This window comes from Scomber japonicus, chromosome 5, assembly GCF_027409825.1.
Source record: "Scomber japonicus isolate fScoJap1 chromosome 5, fScoJap1.pri, whole genome shotgun sequence".
NCBI lineage: Eukaryota > Metazoa > Chordata > Actinopteri > Scombriformes > Scombridae > Scomber > Scomber japonicus.
The window spans coordinates 33,690,381-33,716,400 of record NC_070582.1 but is presented as its reverse complement, the minus strand read 5'-3'; the positions used below and the strand labels follow the sequence as shown (position 1 = coordinate 33,716,400).

The following is a 26,020-nucleotide window of genomic DNA, read 5'->3' as shown; positions in this document are numbered from 1 at the left end:
TTTTTAAAATTTTAACTAAGGAACTGTCCCATTAAAAAGTTATACATTTACGTACAGTAATGATGTTTTTCTACACAGTATCTGAAACTACAAGATGAACATTTGATAACTTTCTAGTGTTACTTTAACTTCTGCTAGCGTCGCTTGTCTTAGTACTGCTGTTGCTATGTACTAGTCTGACTGATGCCTTCAGGAACTTTCATAAACGTAGAAATGACGATAATCTGCAAAGCGAGAAAAGCAAGAGAAGACAGTGGATCACGGATTGAAATCGCTGACATAGTAGCATCAGTATGAACGAGGTTGACGCTTTAGCACTCTTTTGTAAAAACCGTTGGCCGTCATATTGTTGTTTACACTGTAAATAGGCTATTGTATTTCATTTATTAGATTTTGTTTTCTTTTTGTCTTTGAACAGCTCTTCCTCTGATTGAAAGCGGTCAAAAGTCTGAAAGGCCTTTTTTTTTTTAAATGACTGAATAAAAGTGTTGAGGTCAGAGCTAGGGTTCTTTAATCAGTAGGCCTACATCAAATACACATTTTTCCTCTTAACTTATCTCAATTTATAAACAAAAAGTTATTTAAACGTGTAAATCCTGTGAGCTTTACAGGATATTGATTCACTTGTTTCTTTTCCTCTCTCTTTCATTATAGCCTTTAGTCCTCCTGGTGTGTTTATAGACACAGGTTGTAAACACAGGATACTCCTAGGCCTATATAGCCTATTTGTCTCAATAAATCTCTCATAAAATAAAAGCCCTCTTGCTTAGCCAAAACATCAGTTGTATTTACTACATAGTATTAATAGTCACAAAAAATGTATTTTCAATGGTTTATATGTATTTTTTCCGACAACACAAAAGACAACCTGATGCGTGTAAAGGAAACGCAAATTTACGAGTATCATTGAATGCAGCATGCCCAGCCTGTTTACGTTGAGCTGACAAGCTGCTGCTCAGTTGTGTAACTGTTAATAACTGTGGTAAACTGTGTTATAACTGTTCCTTCTCGCTGGAAGTCAGCGTGAAGATGACTGCGAGTTTAGCAAAGTGTAGGTCTGTGCTGATAACAGGCTCCAGCAGAGGCATAGGACTACAGCTGATCAAACAGTTAGCTAGAAGCACCGACAGACCCGCTACCATAATAGCGACAGTCCGCAACCCGACTGGCTCCAAGGTAATAAACAATGTTTCAAAATGTTCTACATCATTATTATGTCACAACCATACACTGAATGGTACACTCTACAGTCTATGGGTACACTACACAGGCACGCGAGCTCCAACGTATTGTCTGTTTTGTCACGTGAGGAACCGCGAGATACCAGACTCCTAAAACTCAGTGAATGTAACATCAGTTCAGGTAAGATTAGGTCAGAGCTTTATTGTCCCTCAAAGGGAAACTTGATTTATTCTTTAACGCTACACTTCACCAGTTTGTATGTTATTGTATGACAATATTGTGTGCAATAATGCACACATAACATAATATAATAATATGTAATACACATTTTAGTCGTGTCCCCAGGTTTTGGCTCAGTCCTGTTACCCTGACACTTTCCCCCTCCAAATATTTGAGACATTCCACAAGGAACATGATCAGTAGGATGTCCCATCATTTGAGTATCTTTCTCTATTTATTATATTTGTATCATATTGTGACTGAGAATGTCAAACTCAGCGTTCAGTCCTGTTACCTCATTTCTGTATAGATGCCTTACAGATTTAAGGCAATATTTTAATGGCAGCCACTGAGTGATCATTAAAAATAGAACTGAAAAAGAACATTTAATGCTGTAGGATATGCATATTATACCACGACTAGCAACATTGCAGACAGATTGCAACATTTTAACTACCCGTTTTATAATGTCATATACAGTAGGACTCTAGGAGCAGAAGTTTGGCTTTGGTTTGTCAGCCCAACCCAAAGTGTGTATTTGAGTGTGTGTTATGCCTTGCTTTGCATGAAAGTAATTATTACATTTTTTCATTACACTGGTTGAACTACTGAAAGTAAACATTTCAGTGGAAATGAGTTGTGCATCCGAACTATACATTTCTGCATAATTGTCCTGAATAATTGATTCACTTTCTTGCTTAACGTAGGATCTGCAAGAGCTGTCCAACCCAGGTGTTCATATTGTGACACTAGGTGAGTCTGCATATACTGTCTTATTGTTAAGATGTTAGTTGTATCAGGTACACCATGCATATGGTCTGTCATATCACTATTTTAGTTTTTCTTTCTATAACTTTATACTTCTCAGTTTTGTATGATCTCACTACTTTTTATATTGTAATTACTAATATTAATATGGTTGCTCAACAGTGGCACAGTCTGCCCGAATGAACTAATACTCATCTAAGTATATTATTTATAGCACTAATTCAGTTTCTAGACATTTAATTGCAGTACTTTCATGTACCATACCACCACGTCAGTCATATTAACACTAACCATACTGATATTTACAAGGGCTGAAGTCTGCAAATGATCTTCTGTTCAAAGTGTTCTGTCATTTTTACAGACACAGACAGCCAGCAGAGTATCAGTTCAGCCTTGACAGAGGTGCAGTCCATTGTAGGAAGTAAAGGACTGAACTGTCTGATCAATAATGCTGCCATCAACATCTCTACAGACATAGACACCGTTACACCAGAGGCCATGATGAAGACCTTCCAGACAAACAGTGTCGCACCACTGTTTGTCACAAAGGTACTCTTACAGTCTGCAAATGTGATACTGAGCGTCAGACAACATTTAGCACAGAGGTGTTTATGCCCAACATGTTGTTCCTTACAGTTTTCTCTGAAACAGCAGATGTACTGTTATTCTGTGAATAAGCCAGAAGTCTCTGTGTTACTATTTCCAGTCTGAATTAGGACAGCCGTTCCAGCTTAGTTACCAAAATTCAGAGATGCATAACAGTGCACACACCTTCTCAAACCTAGATTCATGCTGATATTGGTCAGAATCACTGGATTGGGCACATTTCCATCCTCAGGGTGGACATTTCTGTGTGTTTCAGCAGCAACAATATGTGTAGAAAATTAGCCTGAGACACAGGTTAACAGCAGTTTGCTTGCAAATGGTGGCATATCATGCATCAGCAGAGCAGTAAGGTGTCATTACACTGAGGCATGCAATTTCTCCTTAAAAACAGTAAGTCCTTTTTCTGTATATCCCACTGTTCCAACTCTGCAAGGAAACAAACGGAACAGATTCACTTTGGAAGATACACACAGACTTCTCCAATCTCCAATTGGACACTTACACTAATGTCTAATATGCTGTAGAGTCACTCTATGAAGGTATCACTTCACAAGCCACTATGTAGAAGAGGAATGATTATAGTGACCAGTAACTCTTTCAACTTCTGGTATTGTACATATTTACATGCATTGACTTGCACCTGAAACAATCAAACACTATCAATTGAAAACTTTCAGTTTTTTACTTTCAAATTCCGTATTGAAATGGTGTCAATAAATAAAATGATAATTGTATTAAAGGTCAGGAAATCGTGATTCATACTGTCACACCAAAAACGTATCAAAGTGAGTAATGTACAGTAGTGTGTATCCGTACAGTGACAGGAGTCCTGAAGTCTGCAGCAGGTTAGTCCAGACAACTCGAGTGGCACAACACTGCCATCTGGTAACAACTTAAAGTATCTGCACTCAAGTATATTCCTCCCAAATTTGGTATTTTATTTATTTTGTAATACACTAACAAAGTGGGCATTGTACAAGTATTTGAGTACTAATACAGGGTTCAATGGTGTATTTGTTTAGTGTTTTGGATTATGAATCCAGTGATCCGAATATGAGTCTGAGTGGAAGCTTTTGTTAAAAATGTATTGCTTGTTGTTGTAAATGTAGGCTTTGATTCTCTGTTCTCACGCTTCAGCCAAATACCTGTCACTGACAGCCAATACGTTGTGTCATTCTTCAACACTGCTCCCAGCCTTGAAGCTGTGACATATTAATACTGAGACGAGAAACAAACCTCTGCACTTACATCTTGACGTTATCGGTTGAGATGTTTAGGAATTGTGTCCAGTCTGAAAGGTACAATTGACTAAATTCTCTGAGCTCCAATCGCATGTCTGAAGTGTTCTCTGGCTCATTGGTCTAGGGGTATGATTCTCGCTTTGTCAGAAGGATGTGAACAGTGTTGTGCATGAACGAGTTCAAATGAACGCGTTCATTGAACACGTTCATTTTTCTGTGAACGTTGAACTGAACGCAACACATTTGTAAATAATGAATTTGAACGTGAATTCGTTCAGATTATGTGAAATTAACGACGAACGTCACTGTTGAGGTCCAATTAAACGTTACGGAATTTGTTTATCCCTGAGGAGTCGAGTGACACGATCTGTTCGCACTGGGCACCACTCCAAAACTACACAGCTTTGCACTACGTTACCCATGATGCATTGTACATACAACATCATAACAACGAACAAAGCCGGAGCAACTCAGGCAGCAGTCTAAAAATGGCAAGTGAAAGTGAAGGGAGAGACGTTGACACCGGCTCGCTCTACCTATGGTTATTTACGGACATATTTCTCATTGTCTAGCAAAGACGCAGGCGGTAAAAACTTAACATTTCTGTGCACGTTGTGTCCACCTGCCCTGAAAAAACAAGTTCGGACGTCAACGAGTTCATTTTCGAATTTGAAAAGACACATCGAGTTAAAGCATCCGTCCAGTCTGAAAGCATATATGCAAGTCCTCGAGGGTCAAAAGGGAAAGGGCAAGACCCCCTGCCAAAATCCCCAAACGACTCAAATAACACTGCCTGCAGCCTTCAGAGGTATGATGTCCCAGCAACAGGTAGACAAATTAATAATAGACTACATTGTTGGAGATTTACAGCCTCTGAGTAAGGTTGAAAAACCCTCCTTCATAAAACTAGTGACTGGTTTGCAACCAGGCAGACATGTGCCTTCAAGAAGGCAGGTGCAGGGACTGCTGAATAAAGAATTCATTCAATAACCTAAAAGCTGAACTTGTGGAGCTTGACTTTGTATGCACAACAGCTGACTGCTGGTCAGCTGTCAACAAGGGATTTATGGGCATTACAATTCATTGGCTTGACAAAAATGATGTATCACTCAGGAGATCTGCAGCCCTTGCATGCCGTCATGTCAGAGGATCACACACATATGATGTACTGGCAAAAGTGCTGGCAGATGTCTATAAGGAATTTAAAATTTAAAACAAAATTGTGTGCACAGTGACTGACAATGCTTCAAATTTTGTAAAAGCATTTAACTGTTTTGGAGAGAGTGTTGCTATTAATGCAGCAGCTGATGAAACAACTGAAGACAATGACTCAGAATCTACCCCTGCTAGTGAGAGCTCGGATGAAGATGATGATGGGCTTGAGCCTGCACCTCTCTCAGCGTTAGAGGATCCTTGCCTTCCCCCTCACAGAAGGTGCAAGGCATCTGCTCTGTGGAACAGAGTGAAACGGAGTTCAAAAGCCTCTGATTTTGTTGAGGAAAAGCTTAAGATTGGCTTTGTCACTCCAAACGATACACTTTGGAACTCTATGTTCCTCTCAATGCAACGTCTGGCTCGCATAACCACCTTGACTCCCCAGGCCAGCAATCTGTCAGTGCCAGTGGATCCTACTCCTGAATATGACAGACTCCTTCTGCACACCGTCTGTGATGAGTTTGGCCTTCGTCATTTCACTCCAGAAGAAATCGACTTCATCCACAAGTTTGTGAGTGTGATGGGTCCCTTAGCGAATGCACTGAACATCCTTCAGGGGGAAAAACACATTCCTTGGGTACCTGGTTCCTACCATTCTGCAACTGAAAAACAATTTGAATAGTCTGTTGGATGAGAGTTCGAAGCCTACAGCTACTGAAGGTCTGACTGCATGCCGTCCCCTTATCCAAAATATGTTGCAGTCACACTCTAAAAGACTGGAAGGCATGCTTGATAAAAAAGAGCACATACTGGCAGCTATACTACCCCCAGTGTTCAAGCTGGACTGGGTGGATGATGAGATTAAGCAAATGCAGTACCGACTGATGTTGAAGCAAGAGTTACAATCTGTGAATGTGGCTAATGAGTCTGATCAAGCCCAGACCTCTGATGATTTTGAGAGGAAAAGCAGTGCTTCATCCTTTTTCAAGTTCAATCGAAGCCCATCAACCATCAATAAGTCTGAGGTGGACATCTACCTGGACGCCCTGACCACTGATGAGTTTACTGAGTACATGCTCCTACCCAAACTGAAAAAGCTCTTCATCAAATATAACACAGCAATCCCATCAAGTGCTCCAGTGGAGAGGCTCTTCAGCACTGGTGGCCAGATATTTAGGCCCAGGAGAAACAGACTGGGAGATGCCAACTTTGAAAAGCAACTGCTATTAAATGCGAACAAAAAACAGTTTGGACTGAAACAGTAGGCCTAGCCTGTGGACTGCTTATCACTTACTGCAACATTGGGATTCCTTATGTGTGTGTGTTTTTTTTTAAATAGTGCAGTGAGACAGTGCCACAGAGCTTCAAAAAGGGTACATGATGAAAAAAATAAGACCATAAAGATATTTTCTGTTCAAATGCATGTAAGACACTGATTTGTTAAGCTGTCTATTGCAACACTTGTTCTTGCTACCCAACTGTTAATTCCACGTTACAACATTAATGGAACATAGCAAAATAAGAATACTTTTTTTTCATATTTGTTTACTCGAGAGTATTCACCCTCCCACTACAAAGGGACTCCTAGTTTACAGGGGTGCATTAGTTGATAAAAAGTAAAAAAGAGTTTCTGTTCAAATGCAGTATAACACCATAGCCTTTTTGTCTGTATAAACAGTATTTCAGCACTTTAATCTGAAACGTTAGTACCTCAAACTGTTTGACAAAGAGGCCCTTCTGTCACACTAAAATTATTTATTATGTTTTTTTACGATACATTTCATTTCCGGTCCTTTTCTAGAGGAACAGTATTGGGGCAACATACAAATAAACCAAAAACTTAAATTTTTTTTTTGTCCATTGTCCATAATATATATGCAAATTTTGTGTTATTTTAAGATCTACAGTGAACAGTTTTAGGCTAGAAGGTAGGCATAGTGATTGAAGTCATAGTTTGAAAAACAAGTTCAGACTTTCATTTTCATTTCTCACCTCAAAAATGAACTGAACTTTGAACTAGTTCAAAATTAAAAATGGTGAACTATGAACATGAACAGCTACTACCTTACCGTGGTGGAGGGGTTTGCGTGTCCCAATGACCCCAGGAGCTCAGTTGTCGGGGGCTTTATGCCCCTGGTAGGGTCTCCCATGGCAAACAGGTCCCGGGGGAGGGGCCAGACAAAAGGTAGCTCAGAAAACCCCAATGACGAGTACGACAGATGGTTTTTCGTGTCCCTCGCCCGGACGCGGGTCACCGGGGCCCCCCCCCTGGAGCCAGGCCTGGGGGTGGGGCTCGGAGGCGAGCGCTTGGTGGCCGGGCCTTCACCCATGGGGCCCGGCCGGGCACAGCCCGAAAAAGGGACATGGGACCCCTCTCCCACAGACCCACCACCAGTGAGAGGGGCCAAAGGGGTTGGGTGCGTAGTGAGCTGGGCGGCAGCTGAAGGCGGGGACCTTGGCGGTCCGATCCTCGGCTGCAAAAGCTAGCTCTAGGGACGTGGAACGTCACTTCTCTGGTGGGGAAGGAGCCTGAGCTGGTGCGTGAGGTTGAGAAGTTCCGGCTAGATATAGTCGGCCTCACCTCGACGCACAGCAAGGGCTCTGGAACCAGTCTCCTGGAGAGGGGTTGGACTCTCGTCCACTCTGGAGTTGCCACTGGTGTCAGGCGCTGGGCAGGGGTGGCAATACTTATTGCCCCCCGACTTGGTGCCTGTATGTTGGAGTTTACCCCGGTAGACGAGAGGGTGGCCTCCCTCCGCCTTCGGGTGGGGGGACGGATCCTGACTGTTGTTTGTGCCTATGGTCCGAACAGCAGCTCAGAGTATCCAGCCTTTTTGGACTCCTTGGGGGGGTGCTGGAAAACACTCCTGGGGATTCCCTCGTTCTGCTGGGGGACTTCAACGCCCATGTTGGTAGCAACAGTGAGACCTGGAAGGGTGTGATTGGGAGGAACGGCCCCCCCGATCTGAACCCGAGCGGTGTTCTGTTATTGGACTTCTGTGCTCGTTACGGATTGTCCATAACGAACACCATGTTCAAGCATAAGGGTGTCCATATGTGCACTTGGCACCAGGACACCCTAGGCCGCAGTTCGATGATTGACTTTGTAGTCGTGTCGTCGGACTTGCGGCCGCATGTCTTGGACACTCGGGTGAAGAGAGGGGCGGAGCTGTCAACTGATCACCACCTGGTGGTGAGTTGGCTCCGATGGTGGGGGAGGATGCCGGTCAGACCTGGCAGGCCCAAACGCATTGTGAGGGTCTGCTGGGAACGTCTGGCAGAGTCTCCTGTCAGAGAGAGTTTCAACTCACACCTCCGGGAGAGCTTCAACCATGTACCGGGGGAGGCGGGGGACATTGAATCCGAGTGGGCCATGTTCCGTGCCTCCATTGTTAAGGCGGCTGACCGGAGCTGTGGCCGCAAGGTGGTCGGTGCCTGTCGGGGCGGCAATCCCCGAACCCGCTGGTGGACACCGGCGGTGAGGGATGCCGTCAAGCTGAAGAAGGAGTCCTATAGGTCCTTTTTGGCCTGTAGGACTCCGGAGGCAGCAGACAGGTACCGGCAGACCAAGCGGAGCGCAGCTAGGGCGGTCGCTGAGGCAAAAACCCGGACATGGGAGGAGTTCGGTGAGGCCATGGAAAAAGACTTCCGGACGGCTTCGAAGAGATTCTGGACCACCATCCGGCGTCTCAGGAGGGGGAAGCAGTGCGCCGTAAACACTGTGTACGGTGGGGACGGTGCGCTGCTGACCTCGACTCAGGACGTTGTGGATCGGTGGAAGGAATACTTCGAAGACCTCCTCAATCCCACCAACACGCCTTCCGGTAAGGAAGCAGGGCCGGGGGACTCGGGTGTGGGCTCTCCTATCTCTGGGGCTGAGGTTGCCGAGGTGGTTAAAAAGCTCCTCGGTGGCAGGGCCCCGGGGGTGGATGAGATCCGGCCCGAGTTCCTCAAGGCCCTGGATGTTGTGGGGCTGTCATGGTTGACACGACTCTGCAGCATCGCGTGGACATCGGGGGCAGTGCCTCTGGATTGGCAGACTGGGGTGGTGGTCCCCCTTTTTAAGAAAGGGGACCGGAGGGTGTGTTCCAATTACAGGGGAATCACACTCCTCAGCCTCCCTGGTAAGGTCTATTCGGGGGTGCTGGAGAGGAGGGTCCGTCGGATAGTTGAATCTCGGATTCAGGAGGAGCTGTGTGGTTTTCGTCCGGGCCGTGGAACAGTGGACCAGCTCTACACCCTCTGCAGGATCTTTGAGGGTGCATGGGAGTTTGCCCAACCAGTCCACATGTGTTTTGTGGACTTGGAGAAGGCATTCGACCGTGTCCCTCGGGGGATCCTGTGGGGGGTTCTCCGGGAGTATGGGGTATCGGACTCCCTGATAAGGGCCGTCCGTTCCCTGTATGACCGGTGTCAGAGCTTGGTCCGCATTTCCGGCAATAAGTCGGACTTGTTTCCAGTGAGGGATGGACTCCGCCAGGGCTGCCCTTTGTCACCGATCCTGTTCATAATTTTTATGGACAGGATTTCTAGGCGCAGCCAGTGTGTAGAGGGGGTCCGGTTTGGTGACCTCAGGATTGGGTCACTGCTTTTTGCAGATGATGTGGTCCTGTTGGCTTCATCAGACCGTGACCTCCAACTCTCACTGGATCGGTTCGCAGCCGAGTGTGAAGCGGCCGGGATGAGAATCAGCACCTCCAAATCCGAGGCCATGGTCCTCAACCGGAAAAGGGTGGAGTGCACTCTTCGGGTCGGGGATGAGATTCTGCCTCAAGTGGAGGAGTTCAAGTGCCTCGGGGTCTTGTTCACGAGTGAGGGAAGGATGGAACGGGAGATCGACAGGCGGATCGGTGCGGCGTCTGCAGTTATGCGGACTCTGCACAGATCCGTCGTGGTGAAGAGAGAGCTGAGCCGTAAGGCGAAGCTCTCGATTTACCAGTCGATCTTCGTTCTTACCCTCACCTATGGTCATGAGCTTTGGGTAGTGACCGAAAGAACAAGATCGCGGGTACAAGCGGCCGAAATGAGCTTCCTCCGTAGGGTGGCTGGGCTCTCCCTTAGAGATAGGGTGAGAAGCTCAGTTATCCGGAGGGAGCTCGGAGTAGACCCGCTGCTTCTCCGCGTCGAGAGGAGCCAGATGAGGTGGCTCGGGCATCTAGTCAGGATGCCTCCCGGACGCCTCCCTGGTGAGGTGTTCAGGGCACGTCCCACCGGTAGGAGACCCCGAGGAAGACCCAGGACACGCTGGAGAGACTGTGTCTCTCGGCTGGCCTGGGAACGCCTCGGGATCCCCCGGGAAGAGCTGGACGAAGTGGCTGGGGAGAGGGAAGTCTGGGCTTCCCTGCTTAGGCTGCTGCCCCCGCGACCCAACCTCGGATAAGCGGCAAGAAGATGGATGGATGGATGGATGAACATGAACAGTTCACTTTGAACATGTGTGAACTGAACTTTGAACTGGTTCATGAAAAGTGTGAACTTGCACAACACTGGATGTGAACACTGTGAGTTCTTGAACAGGGTTCAATGGTGTATTGCACAGCACTCTGGACTATGAATCCAGTGGTCCAAGTTAGAATCTTGATGGAAACTTTTGTTGAAAACTGAAAATTTGTTGCTTGCTTTTATAGATGTAGGTTTTTATTCTCTGTACCATCGTACCTCAGCCAACTTATGCAAATACCTGTCATTTACAGCCAATACGTATAGTCATTTCTCCACATTGCTCAGTGGAGAAAGGTGAATTTGGCAGAGAGTAAGTAAAAGCTGTTCCAAATGAGGATAGCTATGAATAAAGGATTTGATTAAATTAGAGAGGTGTGCAGTTTTTGACCTGTTACTCTAAGACAGTAACTTTTTCCCGTGGAAGCTACTTGGCAGTTGTAAGATAAATAGTCTTGTAATATTGATAAGGCTGGTAAAATTCAATCAAGTGCAGTGTGTGCCATTGACCAAGAAGGATCAATCACTACGCTTGGACAAATCCAGAAGGAGGGGTTGAACGTAGCCTGTTCAAACACTGCTACATTTGTCTGTGTTCCAGACAAGTATTACAAAGCTGTATCCAACACTGAAGACATGGAAAGAGTCAAGGGAAAACCCACTGGTTGAAGAATGCAGTCAAATCAGATGCAGACTTGGACAGCATTCACTGGAGGGGGAAATCCCAGTTGGCATTTTTCTTGTGGCTCGTTGTTCTAGGCGGGTATGAATCTCATTTAGGGTGCGCGAGGTCCCGGGTTCAAATCCTGGATGAGCCCTCCTCTCCCTTTTCTAGTCATTTTTCAAGTTTGAAACCTTGAGGAACACTTGGAAGCTATGACATATTAAAAAGGAGGTGAGAAACAAACCGCTGCACCTACACGTTGAAGTGATCAGCTGAAATGTTTGGGAGTTGTCCTGCCTGGAAGGTACACATGACCAAATTCTGTTGCCTAGTTGCTCTAGGGGTATGATTCTTGCTTAGGGTGTGAGAAGTCCCGGGTTCAAATCCAAGATGAGCCCCAATGGCAGGCATGTACCTCCTGTTTGTCTGTTAATTTTGCAAGTTTGAAACCTTGAACACTTGGAGGAAGCTATGACATATAAAAAGGGAGGTGAGAAACAATCAGAATCAGAATACTTTATTAGTCCCAAAAGGGCAATTCATTTGTACAGTCAGGCCATTACACCATGAAGTTATCAGTTGAGATGTTTGGGAGGTATGTCCAGTCTGTAAGGTACACTTGGCCAAATGGTTGGTGCTCCAATGGTGTTCTGTGGCTTGTTGGTCTAGGGGTATGATTCTCACTTTGGGTGCAAGATATCCCGGACAAGCCCTCAAGGCAAGAATGTTGTTTATTCCATTGGCTTATCTGACGAACTTTGGAACTGTTGTGAAGCTAAGCCATCTGAAGAAGGAGGTGAAAGTTCAACTACTGTGCTGTCTACATGTTGAAGGTAACAGTTGTGATGGTTTGGGAGGTATGCCAAGTGTTTGATCAACAGAAGAACCATGAACAACTTTTTACTTTCTTTAATTAGAAACATTTTTCCTTTATTTTACTCACAAACTTTTTTTATGGATAACATTATATACAGTGAGTCTTTCAGCAACAAACAAATTTTAAATGTGTATTGTCAATTTCACATTTCACTCTGGCATGCGCCCAATGTCCAGCTGAACCTACCGAAATTTGGCACCACTTGATTTGACCTGAATCAATACTCCGTAATACTGACATCGTTCGGTCAGGACCACTAAAAGTACCGACATCGGTACTCAACCCTACTCTGTACACAGTGTGGAAACCCAGCTCAGGCTGATTCACATCAAATTCATTCAGCAATCTGGCACTATGGCACAGGGTGCTATAATGGTGGGAGTGTGTTGTTCCAGTGACCAATAAAATACAGACCAAGAAGTCAAGTTAAGGTATCTTTCTGTTTTCCTGGTGTGTACAAATGAATAAAACACAATATAATGTGGTACACTATAAAGAAAATAAATGACAACACAAAATGTACAGAAGTGCTCAATAATCAGCAGATAATAACTGTATAAAAAGAAAAATAAATGTATGAAATAAATGCAAATAAAGAATTCAACATCATCATGAATTAAATGTGATGGCATTATCTTTTTCAGAAGAAGATCATTTGTACTTTCATTCTGTATCTATCCTCCACAACATCTGAGGCGATAATAATACGGTCCATGGTTCAAAAGACAGTCTATGTGTCTATATTCTGCATTTTTTCCAACTTTCAACAAATTCCGTGTGCAAACCCAAACCTACAGTACAATGAATTGATCTACTGAGTATCATCTAATATAGATCTTATTCCTTATTCCTACACTATTGTAGTCCAAAAACTATTAAAGTAATGAACCACACTGTTGCACTGAGTGGCATGTTCCTTCATTATCATGAACACACACTATAGTTTATTTTTACTCAATCCTACACACACCATTCTGCTGCCAGAAATACTCAGTGGAACATCAAAAGTGGATTCATCCGTTTTTAAATCATTAGTAGTTTTTAAATATTTACATCTTGATATATTTTTGTCAATGATTTCAGTCTATTACTTACTTGAACTTCTGCATTGAACTGAGGAACTCACTTCAACTGTGATTTTTTGATTTGTGTGTATGTCATCTATCTAGACCAGCTAGACTTATGTTCTTTCAAGCCTTGCTTTGTGACCCATACATTAAGTACATCTATTGACATCAAACCTGTTGATCTTCTGCTGATCACTTGTATTGTTGCTCTCTTGTGGTCCAGGCCTTCCTGCCTCTGCTGCAGACTGCTGCAGGTCAGTCCACAGGGATGGGAATGCACAGAGCAGCGGTTATCAACATCTCCTCCATCCTGGGCTCCATCACATACACCTGGGGTGAAGGTGCCAGCTTTAAGAGCTATCCCTACCGCACCTCTAAGGTCTTCCTCTCTTTATTTTACACAGAAGCAATGTATGAAATTATCATAAAGAGTGCAATTTCGAGAATTATGTGTTGTATGTGTTTTTTATTTCAGTATTCACTTGAAAACAACAGCTAAAGAAGTAATGCTTGTCTTTTGCTCAACAAAGCATTGCTTTCTAATTTTCATAGGCAGCTTTGAACATGGTGACTAGGTGTTTGGCTGCAGACCTGGGGTCACATGGAATCCTTTGTATGGCTCTCCACCCCGGCTGGGTCAAGACTGACATGGGAGGCCCTCTCGTAAGTATTTTATTATTATTTATTTATTTGCTGTGGGTTAACATGAAGCTGCATTAGTAGATTGTTTGGCCATTTGAAATATGTGCAAAACACAAAGTAAAGTGGAGACTCATTAGGTTAGCTACACTGTTACACACTGTCCACTTATTCATAGCATGGGCATATTATTGTATGACAAGCTAATTATTCCAAATGATATTATCAATGATGTATATGTTATATTACATACTTGTAGTTTATGCTGATAAATCTGATTGGTGACAAAAAAAATTAAAGTGGTTAGTGATCACCTGTGAAGAATGCAAGTATATGATAATAACATAACCTGCATAATAACCTGCATTATTGTGCATCACGTTTAGCATCAGAGCTCTTGATCTTGACCTCGTGTTCATCATAGAAGTAGCTACTGCAAGTAAGCCAGCTCAGCTGATTTTTTTCTTATTTTGGCAGAATTGGGCCTCCATACAAAACAGTGATACTTAAATTGTATTTAATGGAAGTTACATTTATTTTGCATTACTGAAATTTTCAACTCAGACTGATTAATAAAATGGTAATAATCTGGCTCTTTGGGGTGAATTTCAGGCTTGAAGTTGTTAATGTGTTAAAGTTACTGAAGTCTTGCTGGGTGCATGTTCCTGTGTGTTTCAGGCTGAATTGACAGTAGAAGACAGTGTCTCTGGGCTGCTGACTGTCCTCTCCAATCTCACAGAAAATGACCACGGAGGATTCAAGGACTACCGTGGAAATATCATACCATGGTAAAATCAAACACTGGGTGTAACATTGTAATTAATAGTCTGTACTGTTTAGGAAATATTTAAAGCAGTGTGTCCAAGCTTATTGTAAACAGCTTGAAATTGAAAAGTAGATGTAGTTGCTGTTTCTCTTACCCCCTGTTAAGAAATGTTAAGTTAAATAGATAAATAAATAAGTTAATTAATGGTCAGTTAAAAGGGCAAAGTATTTACAGTTGGAAATGTTGTTATTAACAATATTAGTAAGGAACAAGAAATGGTTATTGTTGTGTTTAACCAGAGATTTAATTTCCTTTGAAAGCTTTGAGTTGAACTACTTAAAATGCTTTTATTTTGATAGTGAAAAACTGGAAGCAGGAAAAAAAGTTAACGTGCCAAGATGTCGGCTGGAGGTCTGCTGTTTGTCTTCCTCTGTTAATGTTTGTGAGAAGCAGCAAATACGCAAATAAACGCTGACTTTAAATGTTTGTACGTTTTCCTCATTGAAAGAAGCTCCAACTACACAACACCCCCATCATGAAACTGAATATTTAGAGATAAATGATAAGCTGGTCATGAGTGGATTCTGACTGATGTCTCAATCATAGAAAGTTTAGTTTGATTAAGAAAACTGCAAGATTTCAGATGTTGGCCCAGAGCAGAGCAAGATGTTGACATTTGCACTGGAATCTCAATATTGTAAAAGTCTTTATGAATGGTCTGACTTCATTTTTTCCAAAACATCTTTAACATTTAAATACAACGCTTGGGCAGTATTAAGGTAGAATGTGCTATTCTGAAGTCATGAAGGTATGATTTTCAATATCGCCACAAACATATGCTCTTTTCTCTTTTAAACTCAAGAGATATTCTGTTAACGTGATGTATTGTAGTGCATAACATGCGCCACCAGAGGTCAGTCATTAGTCATATAGTCATATAGGCTGGTGGAGCAGGCAGGCATACAGGCTTTGATGTGCCTGTGGGATTATTTGGGATTCAGATCCAATGATATTGGTGAGGCAGTTGGCAAAGATAAATCTGTGAGCATTATTTGCTACAAGAAAGTTATGACGAAAGAGGGAAACACATCAAACTTTCATTTGCACCTTAAGTACATGACCCATTAAAGCCCTATCAAAATCTTTGGGATTGTGGCCAGCTAGTTGAATAAAATGAGCAGTTTAAATACATTTTGAGGTGTGAGAAATTGTCACTAAATTCTTACATTCAGTATACAAAGCAATTAATAGATGAATTAAAGTTGGTACAACTTCACTGTTCCCAAAGAATGTTAACATTTTACCATAAATATACACAGTAAAGTTATTCAGTGTAAAAACTTCTCAAGAGAAGAAATAAAATCAAGATGTGAATCCAGTGCCATTTGTTTGTTTATTTCACTCCATTCTCTTAAATCAGGTGATCATTTATTAGAATGATAATGCAGTGTGTGGGATTCTGAACAGAGCTCCCTATTAGAACCACCTACAGTCAGTAGACATCCACCCCGAGTCCCAGTGACTTTCAGTGGACGATAAGTTTTATTTACACAGGAGCAGAAAGATCTGATATAGGTATTGGGGGGGAGGGGGGTTAATCAATCAGTGTCACAACAAGTTGAAGAATCAGATCTTTGGTACCAGGACACATCTCAGAATGTGAATGGAGCTATAGTAAGGTAACATTTAGGGCAGCCGTAGCCACACGGCAGAAACATAGACTGGGATAAAGGGAGGTGAACAGCAGAGAGGCAGACACATTAGGGATTGGCCAGTTCATCTGATGTCACAGAGGAAGGCAGGCTGTCCAAGGCTCCCATCTCTGCAACCACACACACAAACATGGTTTTAAGAGTCAGAGCACATTTAAAATGATTTGTGTAGACAGGCAGACAGACAGGCAGTTTGTAACTTAACAACTCTGATACCACAACCTAAGACAGGCTGGACTGAGGGGCTGCACAAAGGGCCAGTCTAAATGTGTGATGACATATTTTGGAGAGTGTAAAAATAACAATTTAGAGGTGGAAATGAGCACATGAGCAATAGGTCCCCTTTAAATTCAGTGCCACCATGAGGAAAAATGTTTTACCTGTGCATGATTTATCTCATAATCTAAAGCCTTCTAAAGTCACTGTAGTAGATTAGAATGCACTGGGAAATACACAATTTTAAGATCAATCAAACCTCTTACAACTACATTAGCCTAATAATCAGAACCAGCATGCCCTCTTTGTGTTGAATAAATGAATATATTGTGAAACATATACATAGATACAGCATGGGAGCAGATAGGAATTAAAGAAGAATCCAGATGTAATGACACAAATGATAAGCTTACCTTTAAGTTTGAGGTACGACAGGAAGTCAATGATGGTGTGGATGATGTCTTCATCTGCTATTCTCAGGGCACCTGTGGAGGCAGAGCGACAGAGTACTCAAGTCTGTATTAAATGTCAAAATGTACAGTTGGAGTTGTGTTTGAAACTCTGGTAAGAAACCAAGATATGTTGAAGAATTATTTAAAACATTTGAACTCTTACATTCTGTTCATATTCTGAGATAATGACTAGTCTCTGCACCAATTCACATTTATAAATGACCTGTCAGTCATTAATAAATGTTTGATTACTCCTTAATGTATCTGTCAGAGAGCAGACAGAGTGTGTTCTATGTATTTATGATGAAAAAAGACAATCACTATTTTATAGAATATGGTGAATACAACATGTTTGAATTCTAGGGTGCCATTAGGTTGTTATAAGGGTTTTTGGGAGTGTTGCTAGGTGGTTGCTTTGGTGATTCTTAGTGGTGAGCTTTGGATTTAGCTGTACTGTTTAGGAGTTATACTGTATACTGTAACAAAATCAAAGAGTGTATATCTGTTAACAGTTGATAGCAGGAGTCCTGTTTCCATATGTAAGAGACAAACACACAGACCTGGTCTGAAGTCCTCCTCCTTGCCCATGTCTCTCTTGCCAGCCAGACCGGGCTTGTCTCCTAGTGTCCTGTGTCCATCTATGCCATCTGGACAATGAGGAGTGATCACAGTCGACACGGTCATACAAACAGCAGAGTATTTCATTCCACTGGGTGCAGCCCTGAGCTCCATTCACTTCCAATTCAGCCATTTTATGATGTATTCAAAGTTAAACTACATTTTAAAGTCTGTGTAAAGTAAGAATAAATATGTGTTCTAAGTTTGACATACCACAGAAAAGTGTGTTGTTAACCACCCTGCCAAATTTGAATGTTTAAAAAAATCACCAAATACATGAAATTAGGCTTCAATGTTGTGTAAAACTCAGCCTTTTCTCTGCTACCAAACGCTGTGGGCGTTGCGAAACCCCGCCCCCTACCAAGTAACTGTAGACTGTAGTAGTAGTAGTGTGCACTTAATGTATTTATACCTCTACAGTAGCAGGGGCGAGTTTATGCTAACGCAGAGGTGATTTTCAGACCCGCCCACTAAATCCTGAACACAGAATGTGTGAAGCCTAGCTCCACAATTCAAATCTAAATGGTTGAAATGCTAGAATAAAATGTCTGAACTCACTTTACACCGTCTTTAATGTGATAAAAGTAAGACAGCAATTAGTGTGTTTCATTTCAGAAGAATCATTTGCTGCAGCTTCAGGTTTTCCTTCATATTAGCCTTGTATGCAATTCTTTGTTTGAATTGAAAATGTCTCTTTACAAAAGAAACAAGCTTTAACTACTAAGTGAACAAAAACATAGTAACTAGGGTTGGGAACAGGGAACACATACATGTCAGAATTATCTCACCGTATCAGAAACATCACACATACATACACAGTGCACACATGGCACACCTCTACCTACAGTAGTTCTCATAAGAAGAGCTAAAGGACATAGTTGTATATTCAGGTGGTTATTTCAGCATGGTATTTTGTTTGTAATTGTTTGGTTCAATTTCCAAACTTGTACAGACCACCTGCAGGGCTTGGCTCATGGAATTGCAATAAAAACAGAGATTTGACCAACAGAAGAAATGAAAAAAAGCACATATTTAAAGTAGGATGATTTTACCCACAAGGAAAGGCATTCAAATAATATTAATGATAAAAATGAAAAGAAATAGAAAAGCAAAGTGATTTTGCTTAGCCATAACAATGAGTAGCTATATGTGGTGTGTGTATTAAGATTACAAATAATAGTAGCTTTTTAACTACATTGTGTGTGTGTGTGTGTGTGTGTGTGTGTGTGTGTGTGTGTGTGTGTGTGGTACTTTCTGTGGATAGCTCTGCTGTATAACTGACCAGAACATATTAGTTGAAATAGACACGGTAAACCAATATGAGAACTCTTAGCTTGAAGCTAAATATTTTTTATGAATTAAAAAGAATGATTTTGATTGATTTATTTCTTTACTCAGTTGAAAGATCTGAGGCGTGAGCCATTTAGCTGCATACATTTTACAATCACATACAATCATAGCTCTCAGGTTGGACCATGTCTCAGATTTTGCAGTAGCAGTCTGGTGTTCATGGATTGAGGTCTCAGTTTTTGACCTGTGTAGAACTAGTGTGCAGTTACAGTGTGATAGTTATGTGTTTAGCCTAGCTAACCCAAAACAGGAAAAATATGCCCTCTAGAAATACTAAGAGACCTCTATATTTTTGCTACATCTGGAAATACGGTAGCTACAAGGTTAACTGATTCTAAAACCATGATATCGTTTTTACTACCAGCTCAAGTTTCTCACAATCAAGTCACAGAGCTATGGGAAAGGTGAAGATTTACAGTATGTATGTATGTACAGTATGTAGGTATGTATGTAGGAGGATATAAGTTAATGAAACATTCACTAAAGAAAATATCTTCCTCAAACTGCTTTCTTTCACATTGCATTATTCAGTGCCAATATATATATATATATATATATATATGTATATACAGTATAGCAGTGTTTCTCAGGTTTGTGTCTTTAAGTTCACTCATCAGTTCACCACTTGACTGTATGAGAGGTCATGACCTGTGATTTAAGAGGAAGAACATGAAGTGGCCGAGATGGTTTGAGTCATCTCAGCAGCTTCCTCATTAGTTAAAGTAGTGCTTGAGCTGGTACCCTCAGCATTAGTGTGTGTATGTGTGTGTGCGTGTGTGTAAAACTTAACATTTAAGAGTCCAATTAGAATACATGACATTGGAGTGACCCGAAAGTAAAATATGTTTCCTTAGGTTAGGTTTCCTCTTTCAGGTATAAACTTCTCCTCTTGTCTGTATGTCTATATGCGCTTGGTGATTCAGTCTTTATATTTAATATTCTTAAACATTAGTAATAAAGGAAATGTGTTGGGAGGGGGGACAGTTAAGCTAAGTGCTGTTATGGCTGTAACAGCAATAATATTTTCTTCAAAATGTGAAACTTGTGTGCAGTGGAAAAATGTGTTATTACTATGTTCATTTGTGATTTGCTGTAACAATTTACAGTGAAAATATTCCGTTGTCCAAATATAACACAGGATGGTGTTTTTTGTTATTTTTGTGAATGTTATGAAATCAGACATACAGTATATTAGTGTGCTATCAGCTTAGAGATCCATAAATGCTTCCACAGAGGAACACTCACACTGTCTTGCTAGAGTCAGATTACTGTGCTTTGTAGCTATACTGTTCTTTGATATGGAGTCAACATTAACTTCATAGACTCTGTTTCTTTTCTAATTGAAAGCACCGCTGTCCTACTACATCCTAACTGTACATAGACTGTATACACTAAATTCATATCCTACTAAAAGTGTAACTATCCTGTGCAAATGAACAGTTTGATGCCTATTTTGCATATGTTTTCGATTTAAAAGATCAATGCTAGCCTTATTATGTATGTAATGTGTTTAAAATTTTTATTTCACTCACTACAGCATTAGATTGCCATTTTTCCTAAATGAATGTTTGCCAGTGTTCCAACACAGCTTAGCAAAACTGCTAGCTTAGCTCCATTAACAGCCAGAAATGTTGCAACAACAACTCACACACATCATATCTTATTATTATTATTATTATCTTATATGTCATATTTAACACATGCACAGCCATGTGAAGGCATGTCCTGGTGGTTTAAGTTGCAAGGTTACTAGTTAAGATATTATAAAATACTATATTATAAGATATCCTCAGAGTTAGTGGAAGGCTTGTTTTTCACATCTTATTAAACTAGGCTTACTGAGAGGTAGCTCATGTTTAGAAATGATGTGCTGTTCATTTTAGAAGAGCTGTTTAAAATCATTTGTGGTATGTTTTGTGAAGTTTTCTAAATCCATCAAGATCTGATTTATACAGTGTTTCTGTCATATTCTGTCAGTATATTTACTCAACTAATGTACTTACTGTATATCCATATGATGCTACTTTATACTTCCACTCTACTACATTTCAGAGGGAAATAGTGTTTTTTATGTATGTCATTATGTTCTAATGATCCAATATTTCAGCAAAAATCTAAGATTACAGAAAAAGTCCAAAAACTGAAAATCAGAACCTTGTTTTTTTCCCTCTCCTGTTAATCATCTCATGATCCCTCAGATTCATCTAATGACCCTTTGGAGGGGCTCCACCCCTAGGTTGGGAACCACTGGATTAAATGAGCAAACTCTAATATTGCTAAATTAATTACTTCCACTTAAGTAAAAGATGTGAGTCCAGTCCACCACTGCATATCATACATAGCAACCTAATAATAATATAGACGATAATCTATAATCTATAACTCTAGAACTGTGACAGATGTGAATATTTCTACTCATTTAAAAGAAGCCACACACTCTTCACATGTGTTTTACTTGGTAACTAACTATCACAGCTAAATGAAACTACTTCATCTGGTGTGACTGGTTAGCAACAGTGGTAAACATCTGGGAATTTAGAAATAGTACTTCCAGTTGAAAGTAGTTGGACATTTTTTCAGTTTTACCCACTCTGCTTACGTAGATTGCGTGAATGCAGCATTATAGTCCAATTCAATATGAGGTTCTTAGCTGAAAGCACACATAGATAGATGCAGTGTTTGGATGCGTAAGCGCAGACAGCAGCAGGATGACAGACTAGAAGGTGAGATGTTTGGACAGAGCAATTCCTGGCTTGACACCAAGGCCCTGCAGCGACCGTATATGTTTCTATCTTACATTGAGTGACCAGCTCGTCTCTGCCTCTGGCACTGGGAGAATCCTTTATCTGAATTAGGTGATCAATACGACCTGAAACACAGGATGAGGCAGGAGCAACCTTTACCGGGGCTTCACACACACGCACATGCACAAGCACGCACGCACACATACACAAAGGGACAACATTTCCAGGGTTCTTTTGTTCGGGAATAATTTGGACCCCTACACATTGGTAAGAACATACACACACACACACACACACACACACACACACACACACACACACACACACACACACACACACACACACACACACACACTTACACATCTGGACACTCAGTGTTCACTTAATATGTCCTCTATAGGTAATGAGGGCATCTTTAAATTATACTCAATTAGCTGACACAGTGGAGAGACAGTGTGAAGGACAAAGAGAGATAACAGCACTGATTCACAAAAGATGATCATCTCTTTTGTAAGTCACGTTACATAGGCAACATTTTCTAGCAATACATGTGAGCTGTTGAGCCAGAGTGATACACCTTGAGTTTTATAACAGCCTGAGATTTTCAACCTACCAACAATAAACAGGAAATGGCTACATGGAGTCTTATCAGTTCCCCACTTTCAGTTATACAGTAGCTGCAGTAATCAATATTTTTATTTTGGTGACAAACACACAGTGAATTATACTGTGCTGTTCAGATTGTGTGCCCAAAAATATCAACTACTGCAGCTTAAACTGTGAGAGAAGACTGTGATTATTATTTCCATGTGAGCTTTAGGGAAAGACTTGAACATGTATCAAAATTTACTCCATGTTTTATGAATATTGAGACATAATTCTGATATATTTGGTCGGAAACTCAGCTACATCTCTATCTCTTGCAGTTTTGGAACACTGATAAAAACATGTTGTAATTTGAAGTTTTACAGTTCTCCAACATCATCATATCTACATTTATCTCTCATCACTTCACATTTCCTCCTTTCAGCCACTGCAGTGTTATCCTCTGTTGCTGTGCTTGTGACTCTGCTGAAGTCAATATTGCCCAGAATGTTGCCAATGTATCATCACTTCTAGGTTTTTCAGCCTTAAAGCACAGATGTACTGTATAACCCTCTAAGCACTACTTGTTATAACATATCAAACAAATCCCTTTCCATCTGCTACAATGCATAAACTCAGTGGACATCAGCAGGTTTTGGACATTTTGATGTTAATGAGATAATCTACTTCAACATAACCTAGCTTCAGTTTGTTTACATGAGGCTCAAAGACACAACAAGACAAACCAGCTGCTGTGTGAGCACACAGAGGCAGGATGACTGGAAGATAGAAAGCTAAACAGGCTCATCAGCAACATGGGGATGGAAGTAGTTGTTGATACCAAAGTTGTCTCCTGTGCTGAAGGTGTTACGTAGGACATTTTAAGGTGGATGCTGATATTTTAGAATTAAAGCTACAAATCAAAGTCTTTTGTTTTTATTTTTGATGCCGACATGCCATCAATGTATTATAAACACTGACAGTCAGGACAATTGTATAATTAAATATTTTGTATAATGATGTAAGTCAACAAACAGATGATTTAAACTTATTTGCATACAAATCATCTTTTTGTCACCATGTATTTGATCATTTAACTATGTAGGTACTAGAGCTGGGTATCGGTTCTCAATACCTTTAAGGTATCGCCAAAAATAAATGGATACCAAGTAGTATTGAAACATCTCCTGTCAAATGATACCTGTAATGTGTTCCTTTTTGCACTCAGAGCTCGAAAATATGACTATTTAATGAATTTTAATTTAATACATATTATTCTTATTTAGATGTGGAGGACTGGTGGCATTTTTACGCAATTGAATGCTTCCATTCACATGATGGGCATAGAATGAAGTACTCAGTTGGTATCACTTAAAAGGTACTTGGATTGGAAGTGATAACAATACCCAGCGCTAGTAGGTACAGTATGTTACCAATTCTGTTATTTGAAATTTGAAGTTTGCAATGTATGAAAAATGACTTTACACAGGATACAGAACTGTTTTAAACATGTTCCAAGCACAAATAATGACACAGAATAAATAAATTATGCTTCCATTTGACACACTGGAGCTGATTAGTGATGCAGTGTAACAGTGGGCTGGTCTGTGTGTGTGTGTGTGTGTGTGCTCAGTACTTACGGGGCCCTAACAGGTAGCCAGCACTGTTCAGAGTCCAGCCACGCTTATCCTTCGCCTGCAGGACCACCACACAAAATGATCAGATCATGAATTCACATTCTGACTCTGTCTATTCAAATGTTTATTTTACACACACACACAGACAACTTTTAACCAGCTGTGGTGGAAGTATAGTAACAAAAAGACTTTGGTACTAAAAACACTGTAACGTTGAAACATAGAAGATGAAGATTTGACTCATTTGGACGCTGAAGCTTCATATTAGCTTCACATCAACTTTTAAATCCATGTTTACACAGAAGGAGGACTGTGGATTTAGTCCTCCATCACTTCCATTGTAAGTGTATTATGAAGGGGTCTTCTAATGCTCAGTATGAACAGGAGGTATCATTACAGTAAGAAAACAGCTTTACGTGTTCATTTGACCTCCTGACTGCTGTTTTAAGACACTTGAAGTATTTAAAATCATGCTTTAAAACTTTTTTTTTACTATTTTGAAACATAGAAATGAACCATCAGGCTCAACAGGTTTGAATATTATTATAATATTATATTATTTATTTATAACCAGTTTCAAACCCGCCTTTGAGTGACTTTTGTGTCAACTATGATATCAACGTTAACAATCTTGAATCTTACATACCTTATGCCTGCTTACAGCCCACATTATAAACCTATATAAACTACTATAAACTTTAATGGTCTGTCTTATTAATCTACATGATGAGCGGTTAAATGAACATTTTGGCACCTGGTCGGATATCCAGCTGTTATTTAGTTGTTAAGAATGACAACAAAGCTGCAACTAAATGAAAAATTTAGCACTTTCATTTAGACTTCATGAGTTAACAACTTACCGCAATCACCAACCCGATGGTCTCAGAGAGAGTTGCGCAAAAGATGAGCGATACGCAAACAATCCCAAAGCACTTCTGCATCTAAGAAACAGAAACAGAGAGAAGAAGAAAAACAATAACATCACCTGTAAAGTAATTGGAAACATTTCTGATTAAGATGAAATTCAGGAGCACTTTTCAACTCTAAAAAACATCAACTCCATAAACGCAGTATAGGTTACCTTTGATATGACTTTTACACAGCGCCTGTTCCTCTCTGAAATCAGCAGCAGAAGTTGCTATGTGTGTGTGTGTGTGTGTGTGTGTGCAGCAGTCAGTGGTTCGGATGAAATGAGGTCTCCATCCACCTTTTATTGTCACTGCAACCCAACCCTGCTGCTGCCCGCCCGCGTCAGCAGCCCCTCCTGCAGACAATAGGGGAGGTCACGAAGAGAGCGCATAATGAAATTCAATAATATCATATAATGTCAGCACCAAGATTTTTCTTTGTCGCCCTCGGAGACATGGGATTGGATTTAAAAAGGGGGGTAAAAAATGCGTCTGCGCTGTTTTCTCTGTCCTAACCTGATATTTGACTTTATCATGTTTATTCTAGGAGCTTCCTGAGTCTCTAGAGGAGCAGGTCAATACACATCTTCATGTTGCTGCACGTGAATGTAGGTGATCACCAACGTTTTATATTCTATAATTTTGGGCTTTTTTTGTTTTTATATTTCCTTTTGCTTCATTTTGCATTATTTCATCAAGTTTCTATATTTTATTTGGTTAAAAACATTGGTGACTATGGCTGACCATTTGTGCTGATACTGTTTTTAACAGAGTGTAGAACAGGCCTATAATTATACATGTGCACCAGCCTAATATTGAATTTCTTATAGTAGCCTATATCCATTAATACATTAATAGACCCAAGTTATGCCTTTGGTATTCACAGGACAAGAGGTGCAGAAATGCCAAAGAATTATGAAGTCATATTTACTTTTATTGTCTCATGCAAGTTGGGGGGGGGGCACTTTTGTTGAGCACTTGTAATTTCATGCAAAAGGCTTCTTTATGTTCTACTGTAGTTTGAATTGTGCCTCATTCACTTTGGACAAAAGCATCTTCCAAATGAATATAAATGTTGCAAAGCTGCACTCACATGGAGAAAGTACAGGCTGAGTGTTTACACAGAGACGTAAGAGGCCATGTTTGTGTATGACTTCTAATTCAGGACAGAATGT

The 26,020-nt window shown here is 40.9% G+C and overlaps 2 protein-coding genes across 2 annotated transcripts; one reads left to right on the top strand and one right to left on the bottom strand.

Annotated features, from left to right (window-relative positions):
• Positions 1-935: 935 nt before the first annotated feature.
• On the top strand, positions 936-14,774 carry zgc:110339 (uncharacterized protein LOC550490 homolog). The gene is made up of 6 exons (XM_053319325.1): positions 936-1,176; positions 2,109-2,154; positions 2,531-2,718; positions 13,442-13,597; positions 13,771-13,881; positions 14,536-14,774. The coding sequence occupies exons 1-6, from the start codon at positions 1,030-1,032 to the stop codon at positions 14,647-14,649; spliced, it is 762 nt and encodes a 253-aa protein (XP_053175300.1). The 5' UTR covers positions 936-1,029; the 3' UTR covers positions 14,650-14,774.
• Positions 14,775-16,383: 1,609 nt separating this feature from the next.
• gal (galanin/GMAP prepropeptide) lies at positions 16,384-24,878 on the bottom strand. Its single transcript, XM_053319464.1, has 6 exons — positions 24,798-24,878; positions 23,941-23,995; positions 21,769-21,840; positions 17,564-17,650; positions 16,965-17,036; positions 16,384-16,445 (listed from the first exon to the last, which is right to left on the bottom strand). Exons 1-6 carry the CDS (start codon positions 24,876-24,878, stop codon positions 16,384-16,386), a joined length of 429 nt encoding a protein of 142 aa, XP_053175439.1.
• Positions 24,879-26,020: the final 1,142 nt, after the last annotated feature.

What these genes read in the sequence shown, in the direction of transcription:
- zgc:110339 (XM_053319325.1), top strand. Translation starts at nt 1,030, where the DNA reads ATGACTGCGAGTTTAGCAAAGTGTAGGTCTGTGCTGATAACAGGCTCC. An exon ending in CACCACTGTTTGTCACAAAG is followed by an intron (nt 2,719 to 13,441) that starts GTACTCTTACAG and finishes CTTGTGGTCCAG; the next exon opens with GCCTTCCTGCCTCTGCTGCA. An exon ending in CTGACATGGGAGGCCCTCTC is followed by an intron (nt 13,882 to 14,535) that starts GTAAGTATTTTA and finishes TGTGTGTTTCAG; the next exon opens with GCTGAATTGACAGTAGAAGA.
- gal (XM_053319464.1), bottom strand. Translation starts at nt 24,878, where the DNA reads ATGCAGAAGTGCTTTGGGATTGTTTGCGTATCGCTCATCTTTTGCGCA. An exon ending in AGACGAGCTGGTCACTCAAT is followed by an intron (nt 17,651 to 21,768) that starts GTAAGATAGAAA and finishes CTCATTGTCCAG; the next exon opens with ATGGCATAGATGGACACAGG. An exon ending in GGAGGAGGACTTCAGACCAG is followed by an intron (nt 17,037 to 17,563) that starts GTCTGTGTGTTT and finishes CTGCCTCCACAG; the next exon opens with GTGCCCTGAGAATAGCAGAT.